Source organism: Dryobates pubescens, chromosome 1 (assembly GCF_014839835.1).
Source record: "Dryobates pubescens isolate bDryPub1 chromosome 1, bDryPub1.pri, whole genome shotgun sequence".
Lineage (NCBI taxonomy): Eukaryota > Metazoa > Chordata > Aves > Piciformes > Picidae > Dryobates > Dryobates pubescens.
This window is the reverse complement of record NC_071612.1, coordinates 19,118,653-19,142,501: the sequence shown is the minus strand read 5'-3', so window position 1 is coordinate 19,142,501 and position 23,849 is coordinate 19,118,653. Positions and strand designations below refer to the sequence as shown.

The 23,849-nt window shown below is 46.4% G+C and overlaps 2 protein-coding genes across 9 annotated transcripts in view; both read left to right on the top strand.

Annotated features, from left to right (window-relative positions):
* BICD2 (BICD cargo adaptor 2) overlaps nucleotides 1-8,597 on the top strand; it is a 90,400-nt gene extending 81,803 nt beyond the window's left edge. Inside the window, exons 7-8 of one of the 4 annotated variants that reach the window (XR_008462274.1) lie at nucleotides 4,838-5,260; nucleotides 8,110-8,597. Coding sequence is in view for 3 of the 4 variants with exons in the window: in XM_009900571.2 (XP_009898873.2) it covers nucleotides 4,838-5,144 (307 nt within the window). In the remaining variant the exon portion in view is untranslated. Of the gene's footprint in view, nucleotides 1-4,837; nucleotides 6,900-8,109 lie in introns of those variants that run through there. The other 3 variants (XM_054162189.1, XM_054162185.1, XM_009900571.2) reach the window with 3 other exon arrangements.
* Nucleotides 8,598-18,966: 10,369 nt separating this feature from the next.
* The window catches only part of FGD3 (FYVE, RhoGEF and PH domain containing 3), a 123,530-nt gene continuing 118,647 nt past the window's right edge, over nucleotides 18,967-23,849 (top strand). For 4 of the 5 annotated variants that reach the window (XR_008462273.1, XR_008462272.1, XR_008462271.1 and 1 more), the window contains exon 1: nucleotides 18,967-19,282. Coding sequence is in view for 2 of the 5 variants with exons in the window: in XM_054162160.1 (XP_054018135.1) it covers nucleotides 19,147-19,282 (136 nt within the window). In the remaining 3 variants the exon portion in view is untranslated. The remainder of the gene's footprint in view (nucleotides 19,283-23,849) is intronic. The other variant, XM_054162154.1, reaches the window with a different exon arrangement.

Here is a 23,849-nt window from a genome sequence, read left to right as displayed (position 1 = left end):
AAAGAAACAGAGCCATGATTACACCTAAGAACCTAGGAGCTAGATGTTGTTTAATGATGGAGAAAAGCACTGTCAGTTTTCTAAGTATCCAAAGCATTTGGGAAAATATTCTTGTGTTCATGGACATCAAAGGCCTGTAGAATATAAAGCAGTTTAAAGTCATGCAGAGAACAGTGCAGTCCTCACAGGACTGAGAATGATGGCTCAGGGGTCCTCATACTGGACTCCACACAGTAGAAGTACTCACTCTCTCTAAAAATATTCCATAGGATGAATGCTCAGGGGAGCCAGACACAGAAAATATGGCTTTGAAAAATTCCACAATGAAATTCCCAGATGGGAGTAACAGCATTTGCCTCCTATTGCTGGTGCTAGATCTAGAGGTGATGGACGATATCTGGAGAGAGAAAAATGTCTGGGCTGCTGGCAGCCTCTCGAAAGCAGGGAGGCACCCAGGCAGGACAAAGGCCTTGGACTGTCTCATGAACATGCTCCAAAAAGCCACAAGTAATGCCTTGCACACAGTCACATTGGTAGCACTGATGTGCCTGGCAGTTCTGCTGCTGGTGCTGCTGGGTATGTTGAGATTCGCCCTTGGGAAGGGTGCCCCTGTAGGTGGAGCCTGCGCCTGGGTGGGGTTCTTCAAAGTGACTGCATCCACGCCACAAAGTCCTGCCTGCTCTGGTGCTTTCTTTGACTGGCTGCTGTTGAGGATAAGGCACAGGAGGTGGTCTTGTGGTGGAATAGTGGTGCCGTGGCAGCTTTGTGTAGCTTGTCTGCCCTTTCTTTTTAAATCAAAATGGAAAACGAGTTACTTTAAAACAGGGGCACTGCTGCCACAGCAGTTAGTGAAGCTGTGGTGATTGAGATGGGCAAGTCTGGGCTCGTTAGGCAGTTCATAGGAAGCCTCAGTGCTTGTAGTCTGGAGAAGAAAGAAAAAAGGAAAGAAAAAAAATCAAACACCCAAACCCAAGTGTGTGCACAGCTTCAGTGGCAGAGGGGAGGGAGGGACAAACGGGTCAGGATCAGACCCTCCACCCCATACTAAGCTATTCAGTGAAGAACTAGGAAAAACATCCTGCCTGTGTGATGGTTTTAAATTGATGTTCAATCAGTGTCATAGGATTGCTAATTTCAGTCTTTAAATACGAAAGAGGAAGAAGTTTCCTTTTGTGTTCTTGGAGGCGGGAATTTGCTATCAAAGTTTATGATCTCCCTTAGAGTTTGCATCGGTGGAAATTGAGAAGAGCTGTAGTGTTCTGCAGTGCAGGACTGATTGTCCCCTCTCAGTGCAGAAGATAATTCTTCCAATGTATTTCAAACTACAAGAGATGTTTGTGGTCTGATTAATTTCTTTAATAGCTTTCACTAATGGGCACTGATTACACATCACAGCTAGTGATGAGCTGTTCTCCACTCTGGATGAAAATCACAATGATGATGTATACAAACCCTGTTCCTCCTTTGGGGATACACAACTGGCACTTTCTCTGCAGGTGAGCTGGTTGTCACCAGTGGCCACTTTGAGGAGGTGGGAGGAAGGTGCTAAAATTCAGCCTTTAGTATTAATTTCTCGTGTAAAGTTCAGGTTGCAATATCCCTTACAGCCAAATGCAGTCACTGCTTTTTTACATTTTAACTGCTTCTCTAGTAGTGTTTCCTAGTTTTTAATAAAGTAAAAAATGTAGAAGGTAGAAGTTAAAGTAGTTGAAGCTTCTCTCAAAGGCCTCCTTCAATCACGTCTGTCTTGCTTTCTTGGAAGCTGTCACATGGGCGTATTAATTACAGAGGAAGGGGGGAAAGTGTAATTACATAGCCAGCTGCATTGTGTTCTGGGACAGATCTTGGTTCAGTAGTGAATTTAGCAGTGAATGTTATTAAATGCAGTATGTTCTAAATCTGAACCTAAGTGGTGCACAGAAATAAGGCATTGGTGGGGAGCATTGGTGTGCAGTGTTTGGCAATGAGACAACCCACTGGCAGGGTTTGCAATAATTTGGCTTCAGCTATTATGAGAGGGTTTAGAACTTAGAACATTTCTTTGCTCTGTGTAGATGTGTGTTTTAGCTGGTGTTGCTTTGGAAAGTCCTTGAGCTCCATGTTTTGTTGCTCATTACCAGTCAGAAGAAAAGCAGCAGCAGCACTGTTCACTCTCTGTTTGAAACTGTGAATGTGTACAGCAGGCTCTTGCCAGTTCTTCTCTGTTTAATATTCTTTAAATCCTGAAAGCTAAATTGTTTGCTTGTAAGGACACCTGTAAAACAAAGACATTTTCTGTTCTGACTTTTTGCATTGAATATACAGCTGGGAAAAGTAGCTCAGCACTACAGAACGTTGAAAGGGATTTATCTGCAAAGCAGTGAAAAGCAGTGAGGTACCAACTTGCATGACAAAATCAGGGCTTTAGTTCTAGCTTGGCTCATGTGCAGGTGACCTGAGGGCCTTCTAGACTCTGACAAGCGTTCGTCCCTGTTCCCAGTCCACCATCCGGTTCAGCACCACTGGATGAGTTTGATCAGGAGGCATTTGAGTAACACAAGAAATGTTTAGAGAAGAGGACTATAAGACATTAGCAAGTCTGTGTGGAAAGGCCCTGCTATGCTTTACTGACATGGTTTTGTTTCATCATCTCTGTTTCTAAATGGAGTGGCTGAAGAAGTCTGCCAGTCTTGCCTCGGGTTCTTTGATTACACAATCACAGAACTGTCAGGCTTGGATGGGACCTCAAAGATCATCCATTTCCAACCCCCCTGCCATGGGCACCTCACACTACATCAGGTTGCTTAGAGCCACATCCAGCCTGGCCTTCAAAACCTCCAGGGATGAGGCTTCCACCACCTCCCTGGGCAACCTGTGCCAGTGTCTCACCACCCTCATGGGGAAGAACTTCTTCCTAATGTCTAATTTGAATCTCTCCTCCTCTAGCTTGGATCCATTCCCCCCAGTCCTATAACCTGACATCCTAAAGTCCCTTACCAGCTTCCTTGTAGCCCCCTTCAGGTACTGGAAGGCCACAGTAAGGTCTCATCAGAGGCTTCTCCAGATTGAACAACTCCAATTCTCTGTCACCATAGCAGAGCAGCTCCAGCCCTGGAGAGGTCACACCCATGGGCCAAGGCTCATTGGATGAAGTTCAACAAGGCCAAGTGCCAGGTCCTGCGCCTGGGTCACAACAACCCCATGAGGAGCTATAGACCTGGGAATATGTGGTTGGAAAGCTGCAGCTTGGAGAGGGACCTTGGGCTGTTGGTTGACAGTCACTGACCATAAGCCAGCAGTGCCCAGGTGGCTGAGAAAGCCAATGGTCTCCTGGCTTGGATCAGAAGCAGAGTGGGCAGCAGGGACAGGAGGTGACCATCCCCCTGTGCTCAGCGCTGGGGAGGTCACACCTCGAGTGCTGTGCTCAGCTCTGGGCCCTTCTCCTTGGCGGTAAGCAACAGGACTGCAGGAGATGGTTTGGGGCTGCACCAGGAGAGGTTCAGGCTGGATGCTGGGAAATACTGCTTCACACACAGGGTTGTCAAACCTTGGAATGATCTGCCCAGGGCAGTGCTAGAGTCACGATCCCCAGGGGTGTTCAAGCAGCTGTGGACACAGTGCTTAGGCACATGTTTTAGTTGTTGCCCCTGCAGTGCTGGGTTGGGTTGGACTGGATGAGCGCAGAGGTCTGTTGCAACCGGATGTATCCTGTGGTTCTGTGAACACAGGCCTGGTCCTGCTGTTTGAAGTCAGGGGGAGCAGAACTCAGAACCTTGAGAGTCTAAGCACAGATGATGAATCTGCAGATGAAGGCAGTTTTGGTTTGTGCTGTCATTTTTTGGTGTGTTTTGGGTTATGTTTTTTTCCCCCTGGTCTGTTTTATTTTCCATAATGATGATGAATGTCCCTTAAAGCCAGAGGCTTTTCCATTTGGATATTAAAAGGAACATAATCTTCTGCTGATATTTTTGCTCTTATGAAGCAGTTGCATTTTACAGATGTGACAGTTGTAATTCCAGCTGGTACCTATGACTGTTTATTTTTCTGCACATAATTGGTCTTTTATGTCCAGTAAATGTGCATCTACATGCAAAGGCATTGGTTTTGTCAGTTTTTTGTGGTACTCTGTGCGAGCCAAGCAGCTTCCAAGCTCAGGAAAAATTATTCCAAATGAAAGAGCTTGCAGGCATTTGTACAGCTTCTCCCACAGGGTTCTGAAGAACACTTGATTCCTTTAATTGTTTTTAAATTAATTTTGATGGTGGAAACAGTTATAAAAGGGCTCCAGAGAAAATGGTAACAAAACACTATTTACAGAGCTTTTACATCAAGAATCGGAGCAGGCCAAAGTAGAATTATGAAAGACGGTTGGTTTGAACAGAGCTGTGTTTGGATTCCCTGTGTAAAGTAACAAAGTTTAGGCGCTCTTAGTAGCCACTGTAGTAATGGTTGCTATACAGCACCTCTGCTGCTCTCCTCAGACTCGCTTTCGGGCTAAAGCTTACAACTTCGGTGTTCTCAGTTAAGTAGAACCAAAAGTAATTTGCCTGCATTGTGCCTGATGGCTATGGACAGATACCTCACTTGGTCTTTAGATGTGGGCACTTTGATACCAGGCTCTAGGCTTCCATCATCTAAGGATGCTCTTAATCACAGGACCTCTTGAGAGGCATGAATGCAAGTGATGAGGGTGGGCCTGTAAGAACTCCAGTGGGAAGCAATTGTGATTTTCCGCAGGTGTGGTTGAAGTTCTTGTTTACAAGAGCATGCATGCAAGCAACTGCAAAGCTGTCAGTGCCGTGGGGCAGGCAGGAGAGGTCTCTCTTTGTCAGCTGAAGGCCGCTCTGTTCCTTTGCAGATGCGATGAGTACGTCACACAGCTGGACGAAATGCAGCGGCAGCTGGCAGCGGCTGAGGATGAGAAGAAGACTCTGAACTCCTTGCTCCGGATGGCTATCCAGCAGAAGCTGGCACTGACCCAGCGCCTGGAGCACTTGGAGCTGGACCACGAGCAGGCCAAAAGGGTGCGCACAAAGTCTGCTTCCAAAGCCAAGGGCCCGAATCCTGGCGTAAGTCACATTCGGTCCTGCGGAGACAGGTCTGAAGGGTCTGTCCTCAACAACCAGGTGTTTTGTGGTGAGAAATATAAAATCTATTGTGACTAGGCCAGGGGGCCAGGAAAATCACTTCCTGCCTCTTGTCTGATGCTGTAATGTCAACGTAAATCCCCGCTACCTAATGTGGCAGTGAATTGACTCGTTCTAGTGCGGCGTTGAGCCAGGTAATACAAATCTGGTGGTCTTAACTGTAATTCCTGAGCATGGGGGTGCTATTAACAAGTTCATGGTGGAGACAAATTAGCTCTTTCCACAGTTACTGTGTCAGGGTTTTGCTGTTGATGGTAAGTGTTAGAGGAGCACACTCGGCAGAGGATACCCGGTGCTGCTAATTGTAGTTTGTACAGCACCAGCAGGATCCTTTCTCTGGGGCTGTGGCACACTTCAATAAAGGCTTTTATAGGCAGACACAAACAGGAAACTTTCCTTCTGATTGTGGCTTGAGAAGTGGTGAAAAGCAAACATTAAAATTAGAGGTATGTGTTGAAAATGCAGAGCATTTCGAAACAGGAAGCAAAGTGAATTTGCTATGAATATGCTGTCCCATCACCACTGACCAAGGCCTTGAAGCTTTTATAGGCTACAAAAGCTAGAAAAAACACTTGGGAAGGGTACATTATTTAGACTGCTTCCCTCTCTTCTGAGGGGTAACCAGAAGAAACTTGCACATTTGAATAAAAAGATATGCAATATTTACCCCATTTGATAGATAAGGTAAAACTCCAAGAATTGGGATCCTACTGGTACAGTTCCACTTTGAGAAGCTGTGCTGTGGAAGTGTCATGTCCTGAAAGGATCTGGATGGGCTCGTGTGGCTCCTGGCAAGCAGAACACTTTGGAAGGAATCTGTTTTATGTCTTGCTGTAGCCACACGGCATACCTGTGTAGAATTAACATGACTGTGGCCTAGGATTGTCAGTCACAAACTAGTTTTCCTCAGCTTTCAGTATGAATCTGAATAGGATAGAGTATTGCAGAGCTCTGATCTCTTGTTTTTAAAGACACAAAAGCTGTTGCATTCCTTATGCAAGCATGTGTTCCACATTATAGGCACAGGAAATGGAATGAGATCATCCTGCTAATCATTATTTATGAAGTAGCTTAGTTTGCAAATTAATCTTTAAAAACAAACCTTTGTCTGCTGATGAACTTGTAAGGGGCCTTTTTAGCCACTTCATTACACTATGTTTGATAACATAAAAGTGTACTTCATAATTGGTGCCTAATGAGAGAGAGAGATGGGAAACATTGCTTCTAAACTGGTGGAGACTGTGTGGAGCACATGAAGGCACACTTCTTGAACCCAGAGTTTTAAAGTGCCTAGCCTCAGACTTCAGTTTCATGTAAAGCCCTCTTTGTTTTGTACTCTTTCAGATCATTTTGTATGCCTCTGGTATTGCTAAGAGCAGTGTGAGCCGGCACAGCTGTGTGCTCAGCAGCGCTGTGCTCTGCTGCCGTTCGGCGTTCTGCTGGGCCACTGCCTCATCTCGCCACCATTCCTTTAGCTGACCAGCAGCTTGCTTCCTGGGCACACTGCTCTATCTATAAGTAGCCAGGAGATGCCACAGTACTGACAGAAGGAAGCCTTCTGGGATTTTGGCTTCCCAGATAATGGAAGGGGAAGGCTTCTAAAAGAATATGATGAGGATTCATATTCTAAATGAATATAAATGGAATTGTAGAAACCTTGCTACAAAACTGGGCAACAGCAGAATACCACAGTTCAGAGCCAGAATTGCATTTGCCAGTATTGAGAGGAGGGAAAAACCCCAAAGTGATTTCAGTCTGTGTTGCTCAAAAATCACTGCTGTTTAAATGAAGAGCAATTCTGGCTTTAGAAACTAGCCCCTGTGCATCCATCTATGGTTACTGAGTTCTCCTGAATTTGAGCTTTAACATTGCTAAACAGCAGGCTGGGTGTTTGAGACTTAACAATTGTCTGTCCTGCTTTGCTTTTCTTTGCTACACAATCTCCCCAAAAGCCTTTATTCTTCTCATTCCTGCGTTGAGTGTAATTTAAAGATCATTTGTAAAGCAGGCATTGGGTGCTGACTTTCTCTGCTCCAATGGAAACAGTTACAGCTTTGCTTCCACCATGCTAGGGAGCTTTAATGCAGTTTTCACTGCTTCCATGTCTTTTGTGGTACTACTTTTGAATAGTTTTCAGGTTTTGGGGTTTTTTCAGATTAACTGGAACTTTGTGTAAAGTTCCCAGTGTTAGCAGACAGTGACTAGCACTATCACTCTTGGATCATGCATTCACTTCCAAGCAGGAGCAGTTTTGATATTAGTCAAATAGTTTCAGTATTCATTTCCATTTCCATTCATTGCTGTGAATCTCTGCACAACAAGAAAGCCAACCTGACTGCTGCTGTTTGAGCTTGCCAAGGGTATGGTTTAACTTTGTGTAGCACCTGTTGCATAAAGAAATGAGGAATGGTGGCAAGGTGACTGCATCTGCTATTTGTATTTTTAGGTAATATTTCAGATTAAGTCTTGTAATTCTTGGTTAACAATATCTCAAAAGGTATATTGGCTGTAAGTCTTTTGTATCACTTTCATGGGTTGGGATAAAGCATGGAAACCTCCTTAAGCGAACACCTACCTCTGCAAGCAGGCTCTTCTGAATGGTGTTCTCTGCATTGGCCTGCATGATACACTGACCTGCATGTTTCTGGAGAGCCTAAAGCTTCACTGAAAATGTTTCTTGCACATTTCATTGCTGTTAACTTGTGCTTGAACAGCAAAGCTTTATTCAGTACTTGTAAGAAATCTTCTTCCTGCAAAGCTCTTGCTCCCCGGCTAAACCCACAGAGCGCTGCTCCATCGGCTTGGAAAGCATCTGTGAGCTGCAAGGCTGCTTCTACCCCAACAAGCTAACAGACACCTTCCACCAACTAACCTGCTTCTGCAGCACCTTGGTTTCGGTTGTTTCATCGAGAAATAAACACTGGGTTTTTCTCATTTTGATTTTTTTTTTTCTCTAATGCCATTTTATTTTTCCATTTTTCAGCTGTAGAGTAGTCCCTGGAGAAGCCCTTCCAACAGTGCAACAGCATTGCTTAGCCTCTTTCATGACAGTTCACAGTGGTAGACCATTGCACAAGGAATGGAAACCACTGCCCTGATCCTAACTTTTCCTATGTACTACCTGAAACTGTCCTTTTGTGTCTGAAGCTAGAAAACAAAACAAGCTTTACCTATCAGTGCTGCTGCAGTAAGAAAACTTACAAGTGCTGAAGAAACCTACTTCAAGTGTAACGACCACTACGGTAGTTTGTGACCTGCTAGACCTGTTGGGAGGGGAATTTCTGATGTCCGTGCAGATGCTCCTTTTTTTTTTTTTAATCTGATTGTTAAACCTGTGCACTTTGGATATTTTGATATTTTCTTTAGCTTCTTTAATTCCCTAAGTAGAAGAGTTTATATAAATGCGGTGGTCTGTGCTCACAGTCTCCAGTTTGGGCTTGTGATTTTTGAACTCTGCATCAGCATGATGGGGGGTGGGGGGAGGGGTGGGGTGGTGCGTCTAGATTTGGGTTAGAAAAGAATTTCAACAAAAACCAGGAGCTCTGCTAAACTGTGTGCTGTGCTTCAGCAGCTTTTTTTTATTATGATAAAATGTTAAGCTTTATATGTTTAAAATACTGATTATTTTGTTGTTGGGTTTTTTTTACCTGCCATGTTCATTAAGAAATCCAGGGTATTCCAATTCTGGGGTTTTTTTCATATTGTATTATTATTCTTAGGAATAGTTCAATGTAACAAGAAGAAAACTTGACTTTGCTCTGGTTAAAAACGGTAATAGGCACTTGAAAAATATTAAATAAGTAGTATTACCTATAAATTGCAGAATTCCTGGGTTCTAGGAAGTTGAAGTATTATTGATTAACAGAATTTTCTACAACTATACCAGTTAAATTCCAAATTGGAATTGTTTTGTTACTGTTTCATTTTATCGTGCCAAATTCTGGTACATTTAGAAAGCAAACTCCTAAAGCTGTGGACGATAGGGTGTTAGGTGTCAGCGCCTTTCTGTCACTTGTCATTGCCAGTAGTGCCTTGAATCATGTGAAGGGAGGCTCTCAGAGTAGCTTAGTCTGAGTCCTGTAACTTAGGAGCGAGGGAATGGCTGTTTGGCAGCGGAGGATGACCTGGAGCAATAAGTGCAAAGCAAACTCCCCTCTCGCACATTGTTAATGAGTAGTCTTACTCTAGAATCTCTAGAGTCAAGGGATTGTAAACAATTCTGTTAGTCAATGATATTTCATCATGCAAATCCTTGCAAATTCAGGGGTATAAAGGAAAAGAAACGCAAACCCAAATCCACTTTGGGACACACGGACTCATGCTGAACCAGTGAGCGAGGAGTCTGAGCACCTTGGTGGTAAGAGCACAGAGTGCATCGAGCAGGGGCTGTCACGGTAGCTTCGTGTGCTGGTGGGTGCAGTTAACCATAGTATTGTCTGCAGCTGTGGAGAGCAGAGCGCTGGTGTCCTCTCCTGCATGTTGTATCTAATCATTGTGTTTTCAGGAAACAGAAATGGAGAAGTGCCTCAGCAAGCTGTCCCCATCCCTGTACTGCTTGCGGAGGCTCGGGTGAATGATTAAATTGGTGCTTGTTGGGGGGGAGCCTTCCCACTGCTCAAAAATAGTACAAATTGAAATGACATTGATAGTGGGGAAAAGATTTCTGTTTGCTGGAAACAAAGCATTATTATTCCTAGATGTGGGGACTCGTATGTCCATCTTGTTACAGTATTGATTCATAAGAAATATTGTTGCATTTAAAATGACTGCATTTGTCCATGGGTATTTATTTGAAATCCTGTCCAAGTACTGTACTCTGTTCTATGTGCATTACCTTTAGTGGTGGATTGGTCTCCACTGAACGTCCTGGGCATGTATTTTTGCCAAGTAACCTTGACGTGGATCTGGGAAGAACAAAATGTTAAAGTGTGGAAACTTCTTACAAGTGTAACTTTGTGTTAATTGGATAACCTTAGGAGGTGTAGAGAGCAAAACCTTGCTTCCACATTAACAAACTGCTTACTGTAGGGAAGCAATCTGCCTGCGTAAGGGTAGTCACATTGGCTGTGTCAATAAAAGAGAAAAGAAAGCCTCTCTGCTGCTTCTTGTCTTTGTCTTTGAAGAAGGTGCCAGTTCCAGCCACTTCCAGCCAGTTTCAGTACTCCCCCTAAGCTTTTTATTTATTTTTTTTTTAACCCCCCACAGTGTGGCCCAGGAATGTTTCAAGGGAATTTGCTAAATACCCAGAGAAGACCCAAATGTAATGTCTTGCAGTGACACTGCCATCTTTTCCTCGTTCAGTGGTTCAGTAATCACAGCCTCTTTTTGCAGGAAGGATTTGCACACAGAAATGTTTGGGCTCTTTCTGGACACTTGTGGAAAAAGGTCTGAGGTAGGTTACTCATTAAAAACAGTGGGAAAGAAAACAAAGTTGAGCACACTGAGGTCTAGGTGACTGAAGTCTCAGTATCAAAGTGAAAAGCCTGGTTTCATTGGTTTATGAAGTTTTGCTGCCTAGGTCTAATGTGGCATTCATTCCAGTGGCATACCTGCTAAAATTGGTGTCATTTCTCAGCAGGAGATGGATCTACTGCATCCAAAGCAGCAAATAATTCTATTAATTTAATCAGGGCAAATAGCACTCCAGGAAATGCTTGGTTTCTCTCAGATTTAAATAAACTCCACTCTTGAGTCTGTAGTTCATTTTCAGTTATATTTTTTCTCTCACCAAGTCAGGTTTTGGAATATTTGGTACATTTAAGCTTCCTGGATCCGTAGTGCTGCTTAAAGTCTGCCTTTTCTCACTACAGTGCCAGCTAAGAAAACACAGGGTTAAAGCAAGCCAGGTGGACTAACATCTCTTGTCTGGCGAGTGTATTCCAAACGTAGAGACAAGGTAAAAATTTCATCTGCTGTATCATCCGGTAGATAACGATGTAGAAACGAGGGTCCTTTGGCTAAAAAGCTGCTCACTGTTTCTGACTCCCAAGGAAGCTGAGGCTTTATGCAAGCATGAAAATTAGATGAGATTTTTAAAGTGGTTTTGGAGAGGCCAGATGAGCTGCTCCTGCTGATTCAGCCTACCCAATAATTCTGACTCCCTGAAGACAGGACATGCAAGGTGCCTGGGCTTTAACAGCTCAGGTTTACTTCCCTGCTTTCCTGGGGACAAGCTGTTGGCTGTGACAGAAAATGGGCACATCCCTGCCGGCAGGAACTGTGCACAGACCTTTCTCTCCTCCTCTGCTTTGTGACTTTGCTAAACCAAATAACGGGCTGGACAGAACTGGAATTGCCACTGTAGAAAGGTGTGGCTGTGAGGGCAGCTTAGAGGGCTGCCAGAGCACGCTGTGGCTAATGCTGGATACTGCTTCATTCATCAAGATCCTGACAAGTGGCTGGGATGAACATTGTATAAGTGGTCATTCAAAAAAATCTTACTGCATGAGAACTGTGCAGTAGTTCCATGAAGGGTCAAGGAGAATCCCTTTTTAAAGGATAGGAGTTTGTATTCTGGATGATTTAGTAGGAGATTGCATAAATCCTGTACGAACCATTTTGGTGACTACTTTCTGTGAGTAAAGTTCTACAGAATGTTTTGGCTTCAACTGATTTGTGGGGTGACAGAATAATGAGGTCATTGATGTGATGTAGAGTAACATTAAAAAGAAAGAGATGAGAATGCCTTTATCTGAATTCAAACTAAGTTGTTTCTGAACCAGGCAGTGCTGTAATTCCTATTTAATTCCTGTGCAATTCCTTCCTGTTAAAAAGCTAAACCTTACTGTCTGCCCGACCATTGTGGCTTGTCTTGGAAGTCAGCATCTCTGCCTCTTTCAGGCTAAAGCTGGAGTAAATTTCTGCTCTAATGGAACCCAGATAAACAGCATTTCCCTCTCCTGTTTGACAGAGATTCCAGTTTCAGTATGTCTCAAAGAATCTCTGTTGGGCTGATTTTAGGTTACTGAAGACTTTGGGGCACAATCTACAATGTCCTGTGCATTATTTAAATATGGAACTGATTTCTGAGAATGCTGAACCTAACTCCTGCTCAGGGCTAAGAGCATTTAGGTTCCTCTCTCCTTTTCCGTCTGCATAATGGAGTTTCTGTGCCTGGAAGATACTGCTTTTGAAAAACATCACCCTCCATGCCTCTATCTGTGCCATGTCAGATGACTCCACTCATAAAAAGCATGTTATTTGTGAGGGTAGTGTGAAAGTCAGTCTTGTTTGGAGTGGCCTCATTGAGTGGTGACAAGCTGTAACTCCTCATTTCTTTTATAAGGTGATACAAAATGAATTACAAACACAGGAGCTGAAAGGTGCTTTTGGGCCACTGAGTGCATCCCCAGTTCTGCAGCTGACTGCACACTGACAGACCTTCAGCTTTCAGTAAGCGAAAAATACAAATGCAAACCCACAGTAAACAGAGCAGAGAGGTTTTGGTACCACTGCTCTGATGCAACTTCAGCCTTGGTATTCTGGCTGCAGCTAGCAAACAGACTCACTGAAGAGGTCAAGAGTCTGCTGGCTGCCAGGCCAGTTGGCTTTTAGCTAGAGGTCAGTAACAGCTCCTTGTTTCCACAGGTGGATCCCCACACCTTAAATGTAGCTTTTTGACAGGACATTAGGAGTCCCCTAATGATCTCAGGTTCTACCCTCATTTTGCACTAGAGACACAGAAGAAAGCCCCTGTAGCTCGTTATTTGTGACAAAGAAGTGCAACAGGACGATTGGTTTCCCCTGCCCAGCATTTAAAAGATGAAGAATGGCTCTGCTGCCCTCCCTGGGGACTCCAACAAGAACATTCTGAGTTGTGAAGATAAGGCTCTGGAAGGAGGTGACACACTGATGGCTCATTAGCTGTGGCATGAACCTACTTCTGCTTTCAGAGAGTCTAGGGAACAGCTTGGAGGTATTTTACCTTGAGGTCTGAATCCATTTATCTGAAAAATCCCTTAAACTGGTGCTAGAGAATGCCAGGATTTGAAGTGCCTCAGTTTATCCAGAACACAGCCCAGGTAACTATTTTCATCCAACTTCTTTATGAAGCGGGGATGAAATGCAACTGTTTCACTCTGCTATAAAAATCTTGTGCCAGAGCAAAAAGGCTGCAGCTGGACTTGTCCTGAGTGGAGGCTGCTTTACATCTAAGTGCAGTTCCTTGGCTCTGTTGCTCTGTGGTGTTTTTACCTCTGGATTCCTGGCTGCTCTGCTAAGTGGTGTTGGTGAGTATGGAATAAACTTGTATTTTACCTAAGGTGGTATTAAGAAACACACACACAAAACACTACCTCAGTGTGGTTTGCATGAAAGTATTTGCCCTTCAAAGCTTGCTTTGATGAATCATTTTACAAATTTAAAACAAAAGCAACAGAATCAGTTTCAGTGCTGCCTTAAATATTCAATTTTGTGTTGCAGTGGTTGGTTTAATGCCCTGGTGAGTGAAAAATAAAGCAGCACTTCTTTCTCTGCACTGGCAGAGGGTTGGTTTCAAAGTCACAAGAAGGAGATTGCACAGATACTCAAAAGGCATAGTACAGTAGCTTCAAATCTTTTCCTTTCCTCTTCAGAAAGGGGGGTGGGGAAGCTCTGATCAAAACTCTGAGAGTTGTAAATAAGGCTCCTGTGCACAAAGGAACTTTGTATGCCCAGCAGAGTGTCATATGGTGGCAAAAGCAGACGAGGGCCACCCCGAGGGTTGCATCATCCAGAAGAGAACACAACAGGCGTCCTTCACACGAAGAGCGTGGCAGACAAAACCTGTGCCTCTGCAGAGCCTTAGCCTCTTGGTCTCCAAGGTCTCATTAAATCTATACATTATTTTTACTTTCTTTAGGTTTACCTTTCCTGGATGTGCAGTGCTAATCTTTATTTAACTGCAGAGCCTAGCAAGAGGGAAAATTCATTTCTGTTGAGAGCTCTTCCTGTACAAGAATTTTAATGTGAGATGACAGGCAACTTTTTTCTTTTGGGGAGCAGAAAGAATGAGTACTTGTGTGAACTTCACTTGCTGCATTTATCAACCCTTTTCTTTTACCCTTGGATGCAAGTGCCTTAGACAGCAAGGGTTTGAAAACAACAAAAAGTAGCCCACGATAAAGACCACATTCAATGGATATTGCCCAGTGCTTCCAAGCTGAAAGGAAAGGAGTATACTGTACTGGGGGAAAAGCACACTTTGCACTTGCAAAGAAGTTTTAATAGAATCTGACACCTTGAGGTGCTGACAAAGTGCAGTTTGGTGCAGAGGATTGCCAGTCAGTTTCTAAGCTACTCAACAGAAGCTTTGACTTTGTAGTTAAGCCTGAGAGCAGCACTAGTGACAGCAATGTGGACAAAGAGAACTTGTTCCTGTTATGACTTCCTTCATGAGATGCTGAAGGGAAACAGCTTGGGTGCCTGAGACAGGTTAGGAGTGAAGGGCTTGTCAGAGCTGGAAATGGATCTACAGCCTGCAGCTCAATAAAAGGTTGAGTCCTGTGCTTTTACTCAGGAGTCATAAACGATGCTGCAAAGCATAAACCCAGGTTTTGTTCTTCATGCTTCTAAAAGACTGGGGATGCTTCTTCCTCTGGAGAAGGGTGAAAGCTGCAACATTCAGAGGAAGTGTCCCAGCAAGCACCTTCCTGTTCTAAACCCAAATCTGAACTCTTTTGCTGCCAGTGGCAACCTACTTTCTCAGTAGCTTTTATTCCTTAAAATCCCCAGCAGAACTCCAAAACAGAACTCTTCTTTTTTGCTTATCCACTGAAATTCCAACTCCAAATTGCTTACCTGGGCTGAAGAGCTGGCTTGTGCTTAGATGAGAATGGCTGCAATTGAATGTTTAAGTCCCTCCAAACTTACTCAACTGATTCTACTGCAAATGCCTCAGCTCTCAGCTCTCTTGGGAGTGAAGAACCTGAGTAATTTTCAGCTGCAAAGTTTGTTTCTGCTGCTGAGCACCTGCTGCATCTGGCAACTACCCAGCAGTGGTCGGTAAGCTCAGATGTGCTCTGGTGAGAGTAATTTAGAGATGATCTGCCTCTCTATCCTCAAGGACAGGACTAACTCCAAGCAGCTATAACCATTTGGTACAGCAATGAAGTAAACAAGTAAACATATCTTGACTCGAGTTCTGAACTCATATTTGCTAGGAACATAATCCAAGTTTTGTTGGTTTGAATTACAATCCAAACATATAAAGGTTTAACTGCCTAATGTCAAAGGCATAAGCCTTTGAATCCATCTGCCAGCATCCTAGCAGGAGGCATCAAGTCTTACACCTTGCTGACAGCAGACTGTTTCAGGAGTCATCGAACCCTGGAGGCTGCGTGCACACTAAGAAAGCCAAAGCCAGGTTTGATCTTTGTAGGAATGTTAAGGATGTTGATACATCTGTCCACAAGCAAAAGAGGAAGAAAATAAAATAGGCTTATATAATACTAATGAACAGGGCTTTAAATTAGGTGTGCAGGGGGGCAATATCATCAATCTTTTATGTGACAAGGTGTGGGATGGCACACCAGGCTTAGAGGGACAGAGTGCTAGTAAAGGCCCTCAGTCTGCTGTCCTGAGGCATGCCAGGGACACAGTAGCATGCCCAAAGTCTCATGGAGATGAGCCAGGGGCTCCTGAGCTAGCAGCAGCCAACAGGGAAACACTTTAAGGGAATCCAGGGCTGTTCTGTCAGGGGGCATGGGGACAGCCCAGCCGAAGGCTCCGCAGGACTGCATGCGGCATGGGCAACAAAGAGGAGCTGGAAGCTACCTTGCTGCTGGAAGGCTACAAGGTAGTGGCCATTACTGAAATCTGGTGGGATGAATCCTATGACTGGAGTGCAGCTATCAATGGCTACGAGCTGTTCAGAGGGGACAGAGGAGGAGGAGGAGTGCAGGGGTTGCCCTCTGTGTTAAGAAAGGGATTGAACATGAAGAGATGTCCCTAAAGAACAGCCAGGAGCAAGTCAAAGGCCTAGGACTAGGAACTGGAGACCAAGGCAACAAGGGGCTGCTGTCTACTACAGGCCACCTGCTCAAGAGGAGCCCACTGATGAAACCTTCTTAGTCAGGCTGGAGGAGGCATCGTGCTCACAGGCTTTTGTCCTGCTGGGGGACTTCAGCCACCCTCACTGGAAAAGTAGCACAGGGAGCTGTAAGCCATCCAGGATGACTTCTTAAGCCAGGCAATAGACAGCCCTACCCAAGGGGATGTGATACTAGATCTGATGGTCACCAGTACAGGGGAGCTCATTGGGGATGTCAAGAGGCAGCCTGGGCTGCAGTGGTCACACACTGATGGAGCTCTCACTCCTAAGGGATGTGAGTCAGGACCCTGAGTTTCAGAAAAGCAAACTTCCAGCTCTTCAGGGAGTTAGTCAGCAAGACACCCTGGGAAACAGAACAGAGCTGCCAGCTCTTTGAGGATGCTTTCCACAGGGCACAAGAGCTCTTGATCCCCAGGTGACAAAATCAGGCGAGGAAGGGAAGGGAGCGGTGTGGCTCAGTTGAGACCTGGTGGTCAAACCGGGAAGGAGGAGCTGCACAGGCAGTGGAAGCAGGGGCAGGTGTCCTGGGAAGAGCATGGAGATGCTGCCCAGTTGCACAGGGATGAGGTCAGGAAGGCCAGAGCACAGCTGGATCTGAGCTTGGGAAGGGATTCAAAGAATAACAAGAAAGGTTCTACAGGTACAGCAACCAGCAAAGGAAAGTTAAAGAAATCACCCCTGTGAAGAACAAGAATGGTGAGCTAGTAACAACAGATGAGGAGAAGGCTGAGGCTCTCAACTTTTTATCCCCTCAGTCTTCACTGTCAACCTCTCTCCTCACACCTCCCAAGCTGAAGGACCACAGGATGGGGACAAGAGGACAAAATCCATCCCGATGGAAATGAAGACAAGGTTTGTGACCGTGTGAGGAACCAGAACATATAGAAATCTGATGAGATGCATCCCACAGTCCTGAGGGAATTGGCTGATGGAGTTGCCAAGCCCCTCTCCATGACAGCTGAAAAGTCCTGGCACTCAGTTGAAGCCTCTGGAGCCTGAAGGGACACATCCCACCCCCTGTTAAGAAAGGTAGAAAGGAGGGTCTAACTAGACCCTGTGGATAATCTAGAGCAGCTATTGCTTTTACTCTGGAATTAGTCCAAAGAAATCCATTTTACTACATCACAAAACCATTCCTCCATTCCACCATGTGATTCAAGTTATGAACAGTGTGTTTCCATAACAAGGCCTACATGAAAGATGGACATTTCAGGGAAAGGATAAGGACCAATGGCCAATTCCTGGGAGAATTGTCCACAAGTGACATGGACAAGGCTGAGGTTCTCAATGACTTCTTTACCTCAGTCTTCACTGGCAAGGGCTCCAGCCACACTCCCAGGGGCATGGAAGACAATGGCAGGGGCTGGCAGAAGGAACTGCCCATGGTGAGTAAAGATCAGGGTCATGAACACCTGAAGATCCTGAAAGTGTTCAAGGCCATGGGACCCAATGGGATACACCCAGGGGTGCTGAAGGAGATGGGGAGGAGGCTGCTAAACCACTCTCCATCATATTCCAAAAGTCCTGGCAGGCCAGGGAAAAGGGGAAACACAACCCCCATGTCCAACAAGGGAAAGAGATGACCCAGGGAACTACAGGCCAGGCAGTCTCACCTCTGTGCCCACTAAGATCCTGCAGCAAAGCCTCCTGCAGGCACTGCTGAGGCAGAAGAACAACAAAGAGCTGATTTGGTACAACCAACAGGGCTGCACCAAGGGCAAGTCCTGCCTGACAGACCTGGTGGCCTTCTGTGACAAGGTCACAGCACCAACAGACAAGGGGAGAGCAGCTGACATCATTGATCTGGACCTGAGCAAAGCCTCTGGCACTGTGCCACACCACATCCTGGTCTCCAAGCTGGTAAAACATAGGATTGATGAATGGACCACTGGGTGGATAAAGAACTTGGCCACACCCAAAGAGTGGCTCTCAGTGGTCCCTGGCCAAGTGGAGGGAGTCCCTCAGGGATCAGTCCTGGGACCAGGCTTGGTTAACATCTTTGTTGGTGCCGTGGACAGTGGCACTGAGGCTCCCTCAGCACCAAGCTGTGTGGTGTGGCTGACAGCTGGAGGGAGGGATCCATCCAGAGGGACCTGCACAGGCTGCAGAGCTGGGCCCAAGCCAACCTCATGAGGTTCAACACCACCAAGTGCAGGGTCCTGCAGCTGGGTCACGGCAATCCCAGATACTGATACAGGCTTGAGAGCAGCCCTGAAGATTGTGGCTTGTGGTGTGTTCCTGAGAAGTAGGAAGATATGTTGCCTGAGTGGATGAAACAACAGGCATCATGCTTGGTGGCACAAAGGACCAGGACACTGGTCTGGACAGCCAGAACCCAGACCAGGACACTGATCTGGGCAGCCATCCTTGGCAGTCCCAGCTGGGCCCTGCCACGTGCACTGCAGCTGCCCCCAGCAGCTGCGCCAAGGAGCTTTGGGCTCTGAAGGCAACAGCTGCTGTGGGAACCCGCAGGCTTTCGAAGACTCTCTTTCTGTTCTGTTCTTGTGGTTTGTGTCCTGAGGGGCCTGCGTGTCCCTTCCTGCCGGCCAGGCTTTCGGCAGATCCCCCCCGGCGTGCTCCAGGGGCGCGGGCCGCGACACTGCCAGCGCTGCCCGGGGGCAGTTTCACCTCAGCGGGAGCCTCTCGCAGCGCTGCCTCCGGGGGCACGGGAGCGGCGGCCGCCTCTTGCCCCGGAGCCGCTTGGCGGCGGGGCGGGAAGGCGGCAGCGAGGGGGTCTTCCCCTCCCCGCCACCGTGGCCTGCAGCAGGGACTCCGCCCCCGGCCGTCACGAAGTACTAGGCCGGACGGGTGCTCTCCTCGCCCGCCGCAGGGCTGGGAGCAGACCCCTGCTGTCCCGGCAGTCGGCGCGGTCGCTCCAGGCGGGTCCCGCTGGCCGCCTGGGCCGGGCCGGAGCCGAGTGGCGGCGGGAGCAGCTCCTGCCGCCGCTGCCTTTGGGGGCGCCTCGTCCCGCTGGCGGCGCCTCATGGCGCGATGCAGCTGCAGTGGGAGGGAGAGGAAACCCACCCCCCTCGCTCGGCGACCGCCTTTGTAACCGCGCAGCCCGGCCCTACGCGCAGCAGTTCGGGGAGCGCCGGAGCGCGGCGGCGGGAGCAGATGGAGCCTGAGGGTAAGGGCTGCGCCCCTCGCACCAGGTCCCCGCTGCCGGGCCGGGGAGCAGCTGTCCCTAGGGGAGAGCTTTCCCTGCTCCCTCGGCGCTCCCCTGCTCAGTGGAGGCTGGGACGGCCGGGAGCCGCGGGAAGCCTGGGCCGGGGAGCAGAGCGTGCGTGCCGGGGGTCTTGGCGGGGGGTCTGGTGTCGCTCTGGCGGGTGCGGAGGGAGCCCAACCCCGCTCCAGGTGTGCGAGGGCCGGAGGGGCAGCGCGGCCCGACTGCCTCCGCCCCCTCTGATAGCCTCTCGGCCGGCGCTGCCTTGCGCGGTGCCGCCGGCGCCCCTCCGCTGCTCGCTCCTGCGCTGCCCGCTCGTCCCCGCCCGCTCTCGCCGCTCCGTGGGGAGCCGGACAGAGCCCGGAGCAGCGGGTGTCGGGGCCTCGGGGTTCAGGCTAGCCCGCGGGGCGGGGGCCCGGCCTGGAGTGGTGCAGCTTGGAGAGATGCGGAGCCATGTCGAACTTCTTTATTTGTTATTTGTTCATTTTCTCCTTGCTTCCCGCGATGAGCGGGCTGGCGTGTTTCTAAAGCAAGCCCATTGTTAGTCGAGTCCAAACCAGCCTCCCTAGCCCTGAGCTCTTCAGCTGGGGCTGGCAGATGCTACTGCCCTGCTCTTCACCTTCATAGAGGTGAAGCTTTGCGGGCAGTTACACCGCGGGCCTCGCAGGCTTGGTGGCTGTCTGCAGGCGCCGTAGGGGCGCCTTGTCCCTACAGGGCTGACAATGCACGTTGGAGTAAATATAAGATGTGTAAATATATTTTTAGTTTTCCTAAACTCATATAAAGCCAGTTATGTTAAACACTTACTTTGGTAAGATTCTTATTAACTGCATAGATCAGATTTATTTCCTGCCGCTCTATATTTAGGCACTTACGAAATGCAAAGTGTTCCTCCAGTCTCCCCTTTTAAAATACCTTTTGGAGCTGTTAGTACTTATAATGTAAACCATTTCTAGCTGCAAATTGGAAACCTCTGAGCCATAATGGTCTGTTGCATTTAGCTGTCTCTCTCTTGCAAGCTCTACATTCTCATGCAAAAAAAAACCCCAAAAACCCAAACCAAAACTCTAAGAAACCGTATGAGGTTCATGTTTAGAAAATTGGCTGCATACATTGTAGCTGTTTTTAAACCTCAGTACCAAAGTCACATTTTCCATTCCAGATATTAAGAGTGGTTAAACTATGTTAAAGGGATATACTCTACCTTAGCTCCCTTGCAAGCTGTAGGGAACTGTAACACAAAGGAAAAGGTCTCTACGGTTTTAAAAGAATCTGAGACTGATGACTTCTTGCAGTGTCTGATCTGCAGCAGCACCAAAGAGTGGAAGAGACTATTGGCAGTTGTTCATGACCAGAATTGGGTTTGTTGCCCAAGTGGAGAAGTATGCAGAATGTAAATGGTCTATGTGTGGTGAGAAGTGCATTACTAAAAATGTTCTTGCATGCCATAAGAAGTTTATTTTTAATAGAAATCTCATTTTCACAATGCTGTTATGAGATGTTAGTTATACAGTTCATACTGTTAGCTTCTTTATCACCCAGTTCTTTATATTTTATATCTTCTCGCCTTTATAAAGCTAGAGAAAAAGGTTAGAAATGAGGTTGAGTTTAGAGCAATTACTCTGGAAGAAATAAATGCTTATCTTAAAAAATTCTCTGCCCTGCTTTTTTGGGTAGGTAAAGGCTGGATCAGTCCTAGAAGGATTGTGATGAATTGCAGATCTGCTGAGGCTCCCCATCTGCCCTGGATCCAGGAATATTCATACAGTCTGACTTCTGGTACCTCCTGAGCTCTTTGGGTGCCAGTCTTCCATGTGTTACATTTGTAGGCAAGTCTTCCCCATGAACTGGAGCCTGCAGGAGCTGACATCCCTGTACTAGCAGTCTCTCCATTGGTGTTGGAGAGAGCCAGGGGTCTGACGTAGACAGGTGCTGTATGTATGCCACTGAAGGTGTGAATATGGAGTTCTGTGGACTGTGATTGTGACTCTGAGAGAGTGCTTTCTGTTTTCAGTGTTGCACCTAGACTGTGGTGATCGAACAGAAGTCTGTAAAGGCTAACCTTGTGTGGCATTGGTCAGCTGTGCCCTACTTGTGTAGTCTTGGCTGAAATAATTCTTAAATGGAGCTGGAATTGCTGTTGTCCAGTCCCTTTTGGTGCAGCTCCTTGCATTTAAATGTATGTCTAAAACTCTTGCTAAAAATGAAGCCAGGACTCTTTCTTCCCAGAGAAGCCCTGCCTCTTTCCAGATGTGCAGCTGCCTGCCCTGTCAGGTATTGTCCACAGAGATCAGGAAGGAGGATGAGGGGGTTCATCCTAGGTTGGCCCATTCCTTAAGGAAATCCAGTGTGCCGTAGTGATGCTATGGGAAATGTTAACCAGCAGAGTTCTTGCAGATGGCCCTTAAACTCCAAAGCTTGACTGAGATGATAACATGCAAGGAGGTTGCAACTTGAAAGCTTATTTAGTCTTGAAGTGTCTCAGAGATGCAAGAAGGGATGTTATGTTCAAACCAATAGAAATGAGAGAATGAAAATACAGTTGTCATGGTCCTCGTGGTCTTTTGTTTGAGATGAGCTTCTGTATTGTGATTCTGGAAAAGAAAGACCATCTTAGACCAGTAGCAGTGGAAATAGATAATTGAATCCCTGGGACACTGGGAAGGAAAGACTTGGGAAATCAGATTGGGATTGGTTTTGCCTTCAAGACAAGCTTTGTGGCAGGGCTTTTTGAAGCTTCCCAAGAATTTTGTACTCAGACCTCCCTGCTCAGGTTGCTCTGTGTTTTGGAGAAGCCTTGCCATCAAATAAGATGCATGAGATGGGGACTACTGCCCTCTGAAATGCTAACAAAAATCCACATGTTTCCCACTGGTTTTGAATGAAAAATGGACAACTAACTTCTGCAGGAGGTTTGTGGGGACAGCTTTTTGATTACCTGGCTGGCTAAGTGGATACTGGATGTTCCTGACTTGGAAAACCTTGTCTGCTACTACTGACTCAGCTCAATAGCCATGGCTGGGGGATTTTGTTTGTATGTTGTTTCATTTAGGCATTTTGTAAAGACAATTGGACATCAGTAGTACTGCTGCCCGTCCTGCTTCTGTTAGCAAGCATGAGGAGTGGTCTGTGTGAGAACCGAATGGGCAGGGAGTGTAAAGCAGCAGTGATGTAATTAATGCTTTGTTTCCTCTCTGATGTACCAGTTCCTGCTACAGCTGTCAATTTGTAAAATTAATTTTCTTCTTCAGGCTGTTTTGTAAGAAATGTGAAGATTTTTCATGTACTGAATACTGAAGACTTGAAGAATGTGAAACTATTTGCAAGAGGTGTCTTGTAAACCCAAAGCAATAAATAATTCTAGTTCCCAGGGCTGGATACAGATACTGTGCTAGAAATTTGGGCTATTGATTATGTAGATGTTAACTCATCTGAGTGGAGTAAATAGTGGGGCAGATTAAAAATAGAAATCACTTCTGCAGTATTCTTTTTTGTCAGCTTTACCGCATTCTGCTGTGGAAATGAATGTTTCACTTGAGAGACTGGTTTACAGTTCTTGCATAAGAATGAATACTGACACTATCCCAAATCCTTTGAACTAGTGGAAAGTGAAAAAATAACAATAGATTTTTTTCAGATGTGGAAACAGAATTTGAGATAGCCTGAGATAAGAGGGTCAAGGGAGAGAGAGAAATGATGAGAGAGCATCACCAAACTCCCTAGCTAGTTTTTTCCATGATGTAGCAGTTCATAAGCCACACTGTGTGTCCACCACCAGCTGTCAGCTCTCATTTTCGTGTCCTCTGCCATCCCCTCTGAACTTCCCACTAAGCACTGAGTCCTGTTTACCCTAGCAGATGACCCCAGCCCTCCACCCTGGAAATGCAGGTGAAATTTGGAATAGATATTTGCAGATGATTGTGGTGTCCTCTGGAGCATGCTGTAACTGGAAGGCAGGCAGTCACAGCGAGAAAGCTCTGGCTCATTTGGAGGTTATGAGTAGTGAAATTTGAGAAGGCCTTTGTTGGTGAAACAATAGTGGAGGTAGGCTGGAAAGTGCTTCCCATGAAACTTTTTGCTCCTCCCTCTCACTTCCCAGACATCTCCTAAAAGCAGGCTGTAGTAGAACCGTATTTGCATTTTGCCCTTTGGATGTTTTAAAATGTGAAGAGTCTTTGGGTTTTCTCTCACACAGCCACACATCATCTCTAGTGGCTATCATTAGGAGTTTCTGGAACTGGAGTGCTGTGGGTTTGATCACCAGGCAGATGCTAAACCAGCCAGCAGAGCATTATAATGCATGATGTCCTTTCCTGCATTGCTAACTGGAGCAACAGCTTGGTGTCCATCTGCCTTTCCTCCTTGCTGTGGCCATTGCTTTTGCTGGTAGTAGTCACCACGGACTTCCATGAGAAATACCCAGGATGTGCAGTCATGACCTCGCTTTGTGAAGCTGAGTTACTGCATTTGAATGGAATTATTTGACCACAGTTGCCTCTGTGGTCCCTGACACCACCTCTCAAGTTCCATT